Source organism: Podarcis raffonei, chromosome 5, assembly GCF_027172205.1.
Source record: "Podarcis raffonei isolate rPodRaf1 chromosome 5, rPodRaf1.pri, whole genome shotgun sequence".
In the NCBI taxonomy this organism is placed as follows: domain Eukaryota; kingdom Metazoa; phylum Chordata; class Lepidosauria; order Squamata; family Lacertidae; genus Podarcis; species Podarcis raffonei.
In genome coordinates, this window is record NC_070606.1 from 101399895 (window position 1) to 101413274 (window position 13380).

Sequence of the window (13380 nt, forward strand, 5' to 3'; positions counted from 1 at the left end):
TGCAGCAGCTGGGCCTGGCCCAAGCGGGGATCCCATCCGGTCCAGGATCCTGTCCTCGCAGCAACAGGGATTCAGAGGTAGGCTACTCCTGCCACAGAGGTTCTGCTGTCTCAGTCTATCTCTGTACACAGAGTTCCACTGGATCAGGTCCATGGCTCAGGTGGTCCAGCAACCTCTTTTCCCAGTAGACAACCAGGAGCCCCAAAGGGACATCGCAAGCACATCTCCCCACCTGCGAGTCCCAGGAAGAAGCTTTATTCAGAGACTCATCCATGAGTCGCCGTCCCCCAACTCTCCTTGCCCCCCCACCCCACTGCCACAAACTATGGTCTGATTCCAAGGCTGCTTCCAGACTGTCGTGAGATTGAGCTGCAAAGGAAGAACTTCAGGCTGTGCCAGTAAACTGCATCTGGTGTGCTTCTGCAACACTCTTTTTTATTTTTTAGAAAAATCAAGGTTTCTTAGGGGTGACAGGAGATTGCTCTGGAGCAGGGCAGGGTAACAGCGTGAAGTGACGTAGGATAAACTCCTCGCATGCAGAACCTGCTTCTCTGCCTGCTTTGCCACCTCCACCATGGGCAGAGAAGCAGAGTTGGCATCAGTGCCCATTTGGGGCAAGATCGCGAGAGAACCCACAGGCTCCGCAGGATCTCGTGCCGTTTCAGACTCGATTCTGGCACTGCTGCTGTGCTGGTGGTGGAGGTGGCAGGCCGGCCGGCCAGCCGGCCACGCACAGGGCTGCCATCTTGAGGGCTTCGGATGGCATCTAGTGGCAGAGCCGGCTCTGACCTCCCAAGCTTTGTCCAAACAGCAGCAGCCAAGGCCTGTGCCTCTCCGTCGGCCGAGGAATCCTGCCCTCAGGGCTGTCCCTTGCTGCTGCTAATGGCACCCGCTTTTGACCAGGGAGCAAGGAGGCGGCCCTTGAGGAGCAGACACGGCAACCTCGCTTCAGACGCTCGGCCCGCAGACGGGCTCTTCATGGCTCACAAACGCCGGGTTGCCGTAAGCCGCCCCAAAGCCAGCCACGCGAACCACGCCGGGGCTTGCGGAGTCCGTTCGGTTGAGGGGCGGCCAAGAGGGGTCCCTCTCCAGGGCCCTCCGCAGCTTCTGGTATCGGCTCCTGGACTGGTAGCCAGAGGCTCTCTTCAGAAGCGCCCACAGGGCTCTGTTCTCAATGACGGCCTCCTGCAAGAGAGAAGGGGGGATCAGGCCCTTGCGTGGGGAAAAGGCAGAGCAAGCAGAACTGAAGCCTCAGCAGGCCCCATATTCATATAATTATAATAATAGTAGTAGTAGTAACAATAATAATTTGTGTGTGGGAATGGAGTGATTGCTTTTGTTTTTGTTACTGAGTCATGTGTTTTGTGTTTTCATCTTGCATTTTTATCCTGTGTCCTTCGGACGAATGGCTGTTGGCATAAAGCTGATATAGATAGATAGATGATATAGATATAGATAGATAGATAGATAGATAGATAGATAGATAGATAGATGATTGATAGATAGATAGATAGATAGATAGATAGATAGATAGATAGATGATAGATAGATTATATTTATCCATAGCCTGCTTTTCCCCCAGCCCAGGAATCAAGGCAGCTTCTGCAGATAAAACAGAAAGTGCCAAAAACTGAGATGATCATGAAAATGTAACTGAACACGAGCAGAATTAAAATACAGTGGTACCTTGGTACTCAAATGACTTGGCTCCCAAACAAATTGGCTCCTGAGCGCCGCAAACCCGGAAGTAAGTGTTCCGGTTTGCAAACGTTTTTCAGAAGCCAAATGTCCGACACGGCTTACGCGGCTTCTGATTGAGTGCAGGAAGCTCCTGCAGCCAATCGGAAGCCGTGCCTTGGTTTCCCGAACGGTTTCGTGAGTCGAACGGATTCCCAGAATGGATTAAGTTCTAGAACCAAGGTACCACTGTATGGATTTCAAAGAGATCCGTTCAAAACACAGGCAGCCACGATAACTGCAGTTGGGAAGAACCCCCTTGCCATTCTTGGGGTGCAGCCGGGACAAGCTCTGTATTGTGGGATGCGAAACACAGGTAGCAGTGAAGTACAACATTCCTAGAGTGGACGTGCAAGGGGATGCTTGGTTCAGCCAGTAGAAAAACTTCCTGTTTCCTCCTGGGCTGGGACAGACTTCCTCTGCATGTGACCAGAGATGGGCATGACCTTACCTGTCCAGGTAACACAAAAGGGCAAGTCACAAAGCCCTCTCTCTCTGTCTCTGACTCCATTTATAGAAGAAGCAACATCTCTTCAGCTTCCAGCCAACAGAACACAAAGGAACCATCTCCTTATCGGATAGATTCTACATGTTTATACTTGTTTATATCTAAGTCTGCCTTCAGGGATTCATCTGTGAACTGACTGAATGTGAGTAAACTTCTTTTATACTTTTTACACAAGACTGTGTCGTGTCTATTCCTTTTAAAGAGGAGTAAAGGGGATTACAGGGATGTGGGTGGCGCTGTGGGTTAAACCACAGAGCCTAGGACTTGCCGATCAAAAGGTTGGCGGTTCGAATCCCCGCAACAGGTTGAGCTCCCATTGCTTGGTCCCTGCTCCTGCCAACCTAGCAGTTCAAAAGCACGTCAAAGTGCAAGTAGATAAATAGGTACTGCTCTGGCAGGAAGGTAAACGGTGTTTCCGTGCGCTGCTCTGGTTCGCCAGAAGCAGCTTAGTCATGCTGGCCACATGACCCAGAAGCTGTACGCCGGCTCCCTCGGCCAGTAAAGCGAGATTAGCGCCGCAACCCCAGAGTCGTCCACGACTGGACCTAATGGTCAGGGGTCCCTTTACCTTTACCTTAAAGGGGATTACCAGGAATCTTATATTGAAAGGCTAAAACTAGCCTGCTGGAAGCTAACCGCTGCACATTTTAAAAGGGGAATGTTAGAACTCTGCTAAGTTATAGAACCTGCTAGCGCAAGTTAGGAAGGATATTATTCAACAATATATCTTCTCCTGCCTCCCTGAACATTCCCACGCGTATCCCAAGAGGAGGAGGAGGAATGGCCTGGGCTCTCACACCCCCTGCAGCCCTTCAGGGGGCCTTGAGCAGCCCAGGTGGGGGAAGCCAATGGATCCAACTCACCTCGACGACCAGGGAGACGGCGAAGGTGATCAGCAGCAGGCCCAGCAGGGAGAATCTCCAAAGGATGGGAGTGCAGACAAGCTGGGGGGGTGGAGGCAGAAGCAGGTCAGAGACATGGGAGGATGGAGGGGGAGAAGGCACATCCAGGGCAGGCGTGGCACTGCCAGCCATGCCCCCTGCCAAGCATGCCCAGTCCAAAGACCCCCTTTCCATGCCCACTTTGCAGTCTCCCCCCTCCTGCCTCTGGGGTGCTCTATTTTACTCCAGTGGGTGTAGTTGCATCAGTTGCTGTTATCATTTATTTCAATTTAATTTCATGTATTGCACTTATACCCTGCCTTTCATCCCAAGGGCTCAAGGGGGTGGGCATTGGTTCCCCGTCTCTAACCCCCCCCCCACAACAGCCCTGTGAGGTAGGGTCAGGCTGCGAGGCAGGGACTGGCCCACCCAGGGAGAGCTTGATGTGTGAGCGGGGAGGCAGGATTCGAACCTGGGTCTCTCCCAGGTCCCTAGCCCAGCATTCCTAACCGCTAAGCCCACCAGCTCTCCTGAGCATCAGTGTTACAAAGATACCATTCTTCATTTTTATGCTTGTTATTAACTAATATTCCTGAATCGCCTTCTCCACGTGTCTCGAGGCAATTTACAAATGCACCGAAAAAACAGTTAAAAATGGGTGTTTTTAAAAGCGGTGCAAAACACAACGGTACATAATTTCTCTTGCTTTAAAATCTAAGGCAAGGAGCAGAGGGGAAACTTCTGTTATGAGGCCACCTAGTGGCTGCCTTTGCACACTGCAGGTTGTTGAGATGGCTTGGGGGCCACCACCTGCCCTGAATCTGGCCCTCAATCCACTCAGGGGTGGAGCTAGTGATTAATTGTGCTGTTTTCAAACCCCAGTTAAACATACGTCTGGGATGACAGCAATGGAAGGAGATGCACAGGGGATCAGATCCTGCGGGGGGGGGGTACTTTTTTTTAAGTATTTCTTTCTTTCATAAGTTTTATACAGTGCTGGACAGTAAAAGGGGGGGACCCTCAAAGTGGTTTATTTAAAAAAGAAAAAAATGATCCCGAAAAATTCACATTGCTTTAAAACGTGTGAAAAGTTAAAATGCTAAACCAGGTTAAAATTCTAAATAACTTCCTAAGCATCTGGGCAGGAGGATTATTTTAAGGGAGGGGGGGTGTTAAGTGGGGCCCCTCCCACATAGGAACCTTATAAGCTGCCTGAAAGAGGGCTCTGCCCACAGTGGCTCTGCAGGGCTTGAGGGAGGGGTCTCTATGCCAGGCCTACCGAGAGACCCCCAGAGGGGCAGCGGGGGGGGGGGGGGGACTAGGGACGAGCTGCAGCACTTGGGGCGAGGGGGGCCATTTCTACTCACATCCATCGTGGCATAGAGCCCCTCGATGTGGGCAAAGAGGAAGAAGAGGCAGGCGCCCAGCTGCGCCCCCAGGACCAGGACGAAGACATCTGGAAGGAAAAGACGGTTGGGGGTGAACTGGTGGAGGAAGGCCGTTGGGGAGAGGGGGGCACAGAGCCATGGAACTGGAGAGTCGGGGGGTCCCCAAGCCCCTGAAATGCAGGAATCACGGGGAGTTGAGAGAGGGCCTGGGGGCTTCAGCAGCCTGCAGAGCTGGCAGGGAGCAGGCTTGTTTTCTGGGTGGGATCTGAACTGAGGGATCTGAAGTCAAGGAAGGAGATTCCAAATAGAGATGAGGAAGAACTTTCCAAAAGGAAGGGCCATTGCACAGGGGAAGGGTCTCCTCAGGAGGTGGTGGACTCTTCTTCCTTGCAGGTTTTTAAGCAGAGGCTGGGTGGCCCCCGGTCATGGATGCTTCAGCTGAGATTCCTACGTTGCAGAGGGTTGGACTGGATGACCCCCCGGGGTCCCTTTCAACACTGCAATTCTATGGTTCTGTTATTCAATGGGTCTTTTTAAGCAGAGGCTGGATGGCCCTCGGTCATGGATGCTTCCCTACAGAGTCCCTTTCAACTCTACAATTCCATGATTCATGGTTTAATAATAATAATAATAATAATAATAATAATAATAATAATAATAATAATACATTTTATTTATACCCCGCCCTCCCCAGCCAAGACCGGGCTCAGGGCGGCTAACACCAGATATAAAACAATTAATTAAGATACAACTTAAAAACAAGATTAAATCACAACATTAAAATGCAGCCTCATTTCAATAGAAACTCAAATCAGAAACTTTTGGGGGATGAAAACATCAAATCTTCACCAAGACCAACTATCCAGACTGGTCCTACGTGGGCCAGAAAAAGCCAGGGAAGTCCCCGAATAGGAGTTCCATCACAGAAGGAAAAAGGAAAGAAGGGGAGGGGATCAAGTTGATTCCAAGCCAAAGGCCAGGTGGAACAACTCCGTCTTACAGGCCCTGCGGAAAGAAATCAGATCCTGCAGGGCCCTGCTCTCATGAGACAGGGTGTGATGGTCTGGGATTTGGACTCGGAGGCTGAACCTGAGGAATCCCAGCCTGCACAGGATTCCCGGCCTCCAGAACCAGCTGAGCCGGGCCTAGGGCATGAGCCTGAAGGGTCCTCACCTGTGCTGGATCCTCAGGTGCAGGCACCAGCTGAGTCTGCTCTGGCTCCTGAGGTGATGGAGGACCCATTGCCTGCAGGTGCTCCACTATCAGCCCCGTCAGAGGAAGCTGAGGTTGCCTCTGGGTCCGGTAACCCTCCAGCCTCTCCTGAGCTGCAGAGGCTCAGGGCAGAGAGGCGGAGGGAACTAAGTTCCCGCAGGAGGAGTGCTGGCCTCCAGGCCAGGAGAGGCGAGTCACCAGAGGATCGGGGCCGCCCTGTGCCTCAGGGCAGATAAAAGCCGGCCAACCCCAGTCCCAAGAGCAACATTGTTGGTTGCTAGTTCCTTCCTGCACCCTGTCCTGCTTTCCTGCCTGAGCTCCTGACCCGCCCTGGCTCCCTGCTTCCAAGCCGGTTCCTGACTTCACCCGACTCCCTGCCCTGCACCCAGCTTCAGCTACTACCGACTGCCTCCCCGTTGCACCTTTGACCACGGAACGGACTTGGACCTCACCTCTTGGGTAACCCACGGGACCAGCACACAGAGCGTTCCACCAGGCCGGAGCCATCACTGAAAAGGCCCTGGCTCTGGTTGAGGCTAATCTGACTTCCTTAGGGCCTGGGACCTCTAGGGTGTTGCTATTTATGGACCTTAAGGTCCTCCGTGGGGCATATCGGGAGAGGCGGTCCCGTAGGTATGAGGGTCCTAGAGTTCTAACCAACCACGTCAAAATAAAAACGGACTAAGCATTGTCGAAAGGCGGACCCAAAGGGAGAGGACTTGCGATGCTTCTGGAAGGCGGGGAGGGTCTGGATGCAGCCCACCTCCAACTCTCGGGAGGGAGGCACGAAGCCTCCGGTGGGGATCCTGGCTCTTGGGGTCTCCGAGGGACCACGTCTCTCTCCACCCACAACCCCACCAGCTGGTCTCGTTGCTCTTACGGTTTCTGTACACGGGTTGCCTGAAGGGCTTCCCCTTGGAGAAGACCAGGGCCACCAGGAGGCAGTTGAAGGTGGAGAGAAGCCACACGGTCGTGTTTTCGTAGCTCTTGTACCCGTTGTCCACATCGGCCTCCGTCCGGTTGCTGGGGGAGGCAGGGAATGCGGCGTCGCTTTTGTTCCCAGGAGAGCAGGCGCTGAAAAGGACCCCGGGGATGGAGTCAGGGATGCCAGGAGCCAGCCTTCTCTCCCCCACCTTCCCCCCAGGAGGGTCCCCCAGCCCATCTCCAGGCAGCAGCCAGGCCTCCCTACCTGAGGAGGTCTCTGGTGGAGTACCAGGGCTGCTTCTGCACCAAGACGAAGCCACAGACCTGCATGGCCAGGCTGAGGAGCAGGTTCAGCACCAGGGAGAGCAGCAGAGGCGGAGAGGTAAGTCGGGCGGGGGGCCTGTGAGGAACCAGCTTGGGGTGGGCATGATTCAGGCTCACTGCAAAGAGAGAGGTGGGTGGTGGGGACGTCCCTGGGGCAGCCAGAAGGCCCCCCGGAGCCCAGAGGGGCCGGCACCCTAACCCGGAGCCGCCAGGAAGAGCTTACTTGTCATGCCAACCAGAGTGCTGATGGCCAGGTCTTGGAACAGAAACTGGTAATTCCCAAAGGAGTTCAGTTGCTGGAAGAGAAGAGTAGGAGGGAGCCAGGTTGAGGGTCCAGGGCCCAGGGACCCCCCACGCCCCACCCGCCGCTGCTTCTCATGACCGCACACGTGGCCCCTTCTGTGCTGGCTGGAAAGGGGGCCTGGAGCCAGCCGGATTCCCCCTGCTCCAGAGGGCAGCACCCAAACCAATGGAGTCAACTTGAGAGGAAGGACATTTCGGCTCAACATCAGGAAGAACTTCTGGAGGGTAAAAGCTCCCGAAGGTGGTAGAATCCCTTGGTTTGGAGTGCAGCAGCTCCCTTGCCCTCCGGATGAGGCATGGAGGACACCCAGCCATCGGAGAGACCCCTCCCCGTGCCCCCCCTTCCCCTGGCCCTGTACCCAGTAGAGGAGCAGGACTCCCAGGTATTGGATGGTGCTGTAGAGAGCCATGTATTTGAACATGCAGAAGGAGGTGACGAGGGCACAACGGCCTTGCCTGCGGGGAGAAGGAGGAGAGGGAGAAGGGTTGGCAAGGAGGGCCTGGAGAGGCCTGCGTTGCAGCAGGGGTGGACTACAGGACCCTTGGGATCCCCTCCAACTTAGAGAACTGGGAACCAGGCAAAGGAGGAAAGTGGGGCCTCTTGGGGGGTTTCCAGCCCTCTGCATGGCCTCCTGCCAACCTGTGCCAGCTCAGCCCCCCCACTCTGCGTGTCGACATGCAGGGGGCTGGGAGACCAGATGGCAAGCCCCAGCTGTGCCGTCTCCTTCCATCAGCCCGTGCTCCGACGTAAATCAGCGCCCCGGGCTTCAAAGCCAGGGCATGCTATCAGCAGAGAGAACTGCACACACAGAATAGGCCTGAGGCTTGTGGAAGCATGCTACAACTACGGATTTATTAATCATAAATCAGGACAAAGAAACATGTCGTCTCTCTCTCTCATGTCGTCTCAGAGGGAATGGGAAAAGCAAAAGCTATACACAACGGAAGTTCCCAGCAAGCTCTGCTGGAATGTAAACAGACACGTGACACGTAACAATCCCACACGTCTGTTACTTAAAGGGGGAATGGAAATCTCAACACTGTGTCCCCACCCCAGCTTGACTCTGCTCACCAGGGGGATAGAGGGCCCCACCTTCCCCACAGGATTCTGGGGCTCACCTGATCAGCTCTGGGACGCACTCAATGTTGGGGGTCTTGGAGGTGAAGGGGGAAGCCACCGAGGCCTCCTGCTCAGAGAGGGAGATTCCGACATGGGCCACTTTCAGGGCCTGAAAGGCAACAGCAGTCTCAGGACTTGGGACAAGGAAGGATGCGCTTGCGGTGCAGGAACCCCTGGGCGACTGCCAGCACCCCAGACACACACCACCTTGCGCTCTGCAGAACCGGCAGACCAGCAACCCCTCGAAGCAGCTGGCAGTACTCTGGGGCGGTCGTGGGGGAAGGAACTGTGTGCCAGGCCTGGGAGTTTATTTTAGTTAGCTCAGCGGGTAAAGCATCAGACTCTTAACCTCAGGGCTGTGGGTTCAAGACCCACGTGGGCTAAAAAGATTCCTGCATTGCAGGGGGCTGGACTGGATGTCCTCGGGGTCCCTCCTAAATCCACGATTCTAGGATTGTAAAAATAAAAATAAAAACAGCAACAAAGCAAAACAAAAAAAAAGACAGAGCAAGTAAAATTATCAATAAGATAAATTGACAGCAGCACTCCTAAGACTTTTGAAAAACTGATGGGAAAGATCCGAAACCAGGAAGATCAAGTATTTTCTAATTTATTTTAAAGCCCACTGTAAACAGTTAAAAATCTTTGGCAGGGATGTAAAGACACTTGTAATGTGATTTTTTTAATGGTAATTATGGTTATATAATAGATAGGTAAGGGTAAAAGATGCAGTAAATTTAATCTTAAAGATGGAACCCGTGAAGGGAGGGAAGGCGGTCTAAGGGTATTTTAATGTTTGAAATGGTTTTGTTTTATATGTATATTTTTTTCCAAAAACTTATATATATATATATATTATTATGTATAACTTTTGAAAAGTTAAAATAGCAGCAGACTACAACAGATTGAAGCTTGCATTGATTTTCCAAGCACCTGAACAGGCTTGTCTAAGCAGGAGGGCTTTAAGTGGGCACCAGAAAGTGAATTGCAAAAGCGCCTGGCGGATACCCACCAGCAAGGAGTTCCAAAGTGCAGGCTGCCCTAAAAGAGGAGAGCAGAGCGGCAGCTCCATGGGCATCGCTGGGCAAAACAGGCATCTGCAGCCCAGGAGGGAGAAAGGAACTGGGAGCTCCGGAGCAGCCCATGGACTCGGAGGAGCCACCGCTCTCAGCCTTGCTCAGGAGCAATTGCAGGTGACATTTGCCCATGGATCTGGTCTGTCCTGCACCTGGCCTGGAAGAGGCTGCCCCTCCCTGGAGATGATGGACCCCTTTGGAAGGTTTCAAAATATAGTTCAGTATACTGACCCCGCAGTCGTTGGCACCGTCTCCACACATGCCCACAAAGTAGCTGGGGAAGGAAAGGGGGGAAAGTCACGCAAAGACATGCAGAAAGGGCTCACCCAGACTTCCTTTGGCATCGTCTTTCTTGGCACAGCATTTGTGCTTTAAAGCTCCGCGTCTGAGCAGAGTGTTCAGGGTTGTTTAACCTGTTCAGGCGAAGGTTAATTCTGTGTCCAGGGCAGCAGTTTACCAGCTCCACCTGGTACACAGGCTGAGACCCCACCTGCCCGCGGACTGTCTCGACAGAGTGGTGCATGCTCTGGTTATCTCCCACTTGGACTACTGCAATGCGCTCTACATGAGGCTACCTTTGAAGGTGACTCAGAAACTACAATTAGTCCAGAATGCGGCAGCTAGACTGGTGACTGGGAGCAGCCGCCGGGACCACATAACACTGGTCTTGAAAGACCTACCGTATTTTTCGCTCTATAGGACGCACTTTTTCCCCTTCAAAAATGAAGGGGAAATGTGTGTGCGTCCTATGGAGCGAAGACACCTTAGCCCCGCGGCCCTCTCCCGGCTGGAGAGGTAACGCGCGGCTATGGCAGGAGCCTCCATAGCCGCGCGTCACCTCTCCAGCCCGGAGAGCGCGCACGGAGCTAAAGCAGCCCCCCGCGACCCTCTCCCGGCTGGAGAGGTGACGCGCGGCTATGGCAGGAGCCTCTATAGCCGTGGCGTCACCTCTCCAGCCGGGAGAGCGCGTGCGGGGCTAAAGAAGCCATAGCCCCGCGATCCTCTCCCAGCTGGAGAAGTGACGCGTGACTATGGCAGCAGCCTCTCTGCTGCGCCTTTCCGCTGCTCCCTGACCTGCTCTTTGGGGCTGGTGGTGGGCTTCCCCCCGCCAGCCCCAAAGAGCAGGTCGAAAGGAACCTGAAGCCTGGAGAGCGAGAGGGGTCGGTGCGCACTGACCCCTCTAGCTCTCCAGGCTTCCAAGGTAGCCGCCTGAACGGCACCTTGTTTTAGAGCGGGAAAACAAGACGGGGAAAATTCTCCCACTCTCTGCGCAGCGCTTCCTGCCGCTTCGCTGAAGGGGCGCTGGGCAGAGAGCGGAAGAATTTTTTTCCCTTGTTCTCCCCCCTCTAAAACAAGGTGCGTCCTATTGTCCGGTGCGTCCTATGGTGCGAAAAATACGGTACATTGGCTCCCAGTACGTTTCCAAGCACAATTCAAAGTGTTGGTGCTGACCTTGAAAGCCCTAAACGGCCTCGGTCCTGTATACCTGAAGGAGCGTCTCCACCCCCATCGTTCTGCCCAGACACTGAGGTCCAGCGCTGCGGGCCTTCTGGCAGTTCCCCCACTGGGAGAAGCCAAGTTACAGGGAACCAGGCAGAGGGCCTTCTCGGTAGTGGCGCCTTCCCTGTGGAATGCCCTCCCACCAGATGTCAAAGAGAAGAACAACTACCAGACTTTTAGAAGACATCTGAAGGCAGCCCTGTTGAGGGAAGCTTTTAATGTCTGACACTGTATTGTTTTTGATATTTGGTTGGAAGCCGCCCAGAGTGGCTGGGGAGACCCAGTAAGATGGGTGGGGTATAAATAATAAATTATTATTATTATTATTACTACTACTACTACTACTACTACTATTATTTGCCCTGGCACTTTCCCGGGGAAACCCGCCATCAGAGCAAACGGCAACGGCATTTTCGGCAGATTGACATTTGCTCTGATTCAGTGGTAATATAACGTGGGTTTATGCGGAGGGCAAAAAACCAAACCAAACAAAACCCAGAGCTTTGAAGTCTGTTGCTGGAAAGCACAGTACAAAAGGAAGCCTGGCTAAGCCCAACATCACGCAGGTCAGGTGAGGCGTTGGCAAATTGCAGCACAACTTTTGCCTTCTGAGCAGAGAACGGGAAACACTAGCAGGAATTTTGGCACAGAAGCCCTTTAACAGTCCTCTGCTGCTAATGTTCCTGGGCACTTGTACAAAAATCAGGAAAGCCAACCACATGGTATAGAGATAGATTTAATTCTACCAATGTTTAATTGTCTTTTAATGATTCCCCCCCCCATGTTTTTAGCTGCTCTTATTTTTATCTGTAAGCTGCCTGGAGTAAATATATAATATATAATATATAATATATAATATATAATATATAATATATAATATATAATATATAATATATATAATGATCTAGAGCAGGCTCACTGCATTCCCTCTGCTGCAGCCAGGTGGCAATAATAGCTCAATACACGTGGCTTAAATTCTGGAGGTTTTGAAGGGCACCTTAAGGTGGTTCTCCAAGTCCCCGTTTTATTCTCCCAACAACCCTGTGAGGTAGACCAGGCCAAGAGCGGGCGCCCAGGCCACCTCCCACCCGGTGGCCTTCAGGGCTGAATGGGGATTTGGACCCTGGCCTTTCCCAGCGCTCTAACCATTGCACCACACTGCCTCCCCACCCCACCCCCAACTGTGTGTTTCCTGAGCTTGGGCTCACTCACTCCATCTTCTGGAGCTCCTGCACCAGGCTGGCCTTTTGCGGAGGAGACATCCGAGCGAACACCGTCCCGTCCAGGAGAAGCTGCGGGGAGAAAGAGGGCGCAGAGTCCAGGCCCAGCCTCAGGGGCAGGCTGGGGAAGGAGTCGGGCACAGCGGCTTTTGCCAGCGCCCAGGTGGGCGGGCAAAAGGGCAGAGGCAGCCTGGGGGGGGGGGCTCCCAGGCCTGGCTGGATCCGACCAGCCTCCTCGGAAGCACGGCATGGTGCACAGGGTGCTGCCTTGCTCCAAGTCAGAGCATTGGGCCGTATTGCCCACTCAACTGGCAGCAGCAGCTCTCTCAACCCTACCTGGAGATGCTGCCTTAGAGGGCAGAAGCAGGGGCCTTCTGCATGCCAAACAGAGGCTCTGTTGCCCTCCCCCAAAAAAAGGGCTCTGTCTGAATGTGCTGTGCCCCCACCCCAAGAGAGACGCCCCCAGGGTCCGGACTCACCTTTGGGAGCAAGTGCCTGAAGTGCTGACTGAGGACCTCGTAGGTTCTCCCATCCAGGCAGAAGTGGTACCTGCCCCTTGCAGGATCAGGCCCTCTTCCTCCTCCCACTTCCAGGTATCTCTCCTGCAAAAGAGGAGGAAGGGATGAGGCACCTGCTTCTTGCGGCCTCAGACCAGGATCCCACCAGGCAGAGGCAGGTCACCCAGAATACATGGAATTAGCGCATATGTCGGGGGGGAATAGAGATCGCTTGACCCAAAAGTTTAAAAAGGAATGGGAGATGTATAAACAGTATCTAAAAGAACAGGGTCCCTGTATAGAAACTTTAGAATGGTTCGAATAACTCTCGAATTGAAATAAGGTAAAAAGAATACAAACAAGATTTAGTATAGATCAAATCTATTGGAAAATCAGAGGCAAGGAATCGAGGAAACAAAGGACCCACATCAAGGAAGTCGAAAGTTGATGATGGAAATATTTTTGTGCATTTGTGAAGCAGTGTTACATATTCTTGTTTGTTTGTTTGTTTGTAAATGATGTATTCTATATTTTCCCCTTTTGTATAATTTTGTCGTGTCTTTGTTTTCTTTTTTTCTTTGCTCTTTTTTCTGAATTTTCTTTGTGTGTATGTGTTGATTTTAAACCAATAAAGATTAATTAAAACAAAGACCAAAAGAACAGAGGTGCCCTGGGACGAATGCCCAGGCC

General features: G+C 52.8%; 1 protein-coding gene across 1 annotated transcript in view; it reads right to left on the reverse strand.

The window, feature by feature from the left end:
- Nucleotides 1-454: 454 nt before the first annotated feature.
- LOC128414918 (probable cation-transporting ATPase 13A4) overlaps nt 455-13380 on the reverse strand; it is a 54181-nt gene continuing 41255 nt past the window's right edge. Inside the window, exons 20-30 of the mRNA XM_053390885.1 lie at nt 12673-12795; nt 12186-12265; nt 9705-9747; nt 8397-8506; nt 7637-7733; nt 7198-7270; nt 6916-7090; nt 6607-6800; nt 4494-4582; nt 3109-3189; nt 455-1185 (exon numbers count right to left, since the gene is read on the reverse strand). Of these exons, the coding sequence (XP_053246860.1) occupies nt 949-1185; nt 3109-3189; nt 4494-4582; nt 6607-6800; nt 6916-7090; nt 7198-7270; nt 7637-7733; nt 8397-8506; nt 9705-9747; nt 12186-12265; nt 12673-12795 (1302 nt within the window). The 3' untranslated portion in view covers nt 455-948. The remainder of the gene's footprint in view (nt 1186-3108; nt 3190-4493; nt 4583-6606; nt 6801-6915; nt 7091-7197; nt 7271-7636; nt 7734-8396; nt 8507-9704; nt 9748-12185; nt 12266-12672; nt 12796-13380) is intronic.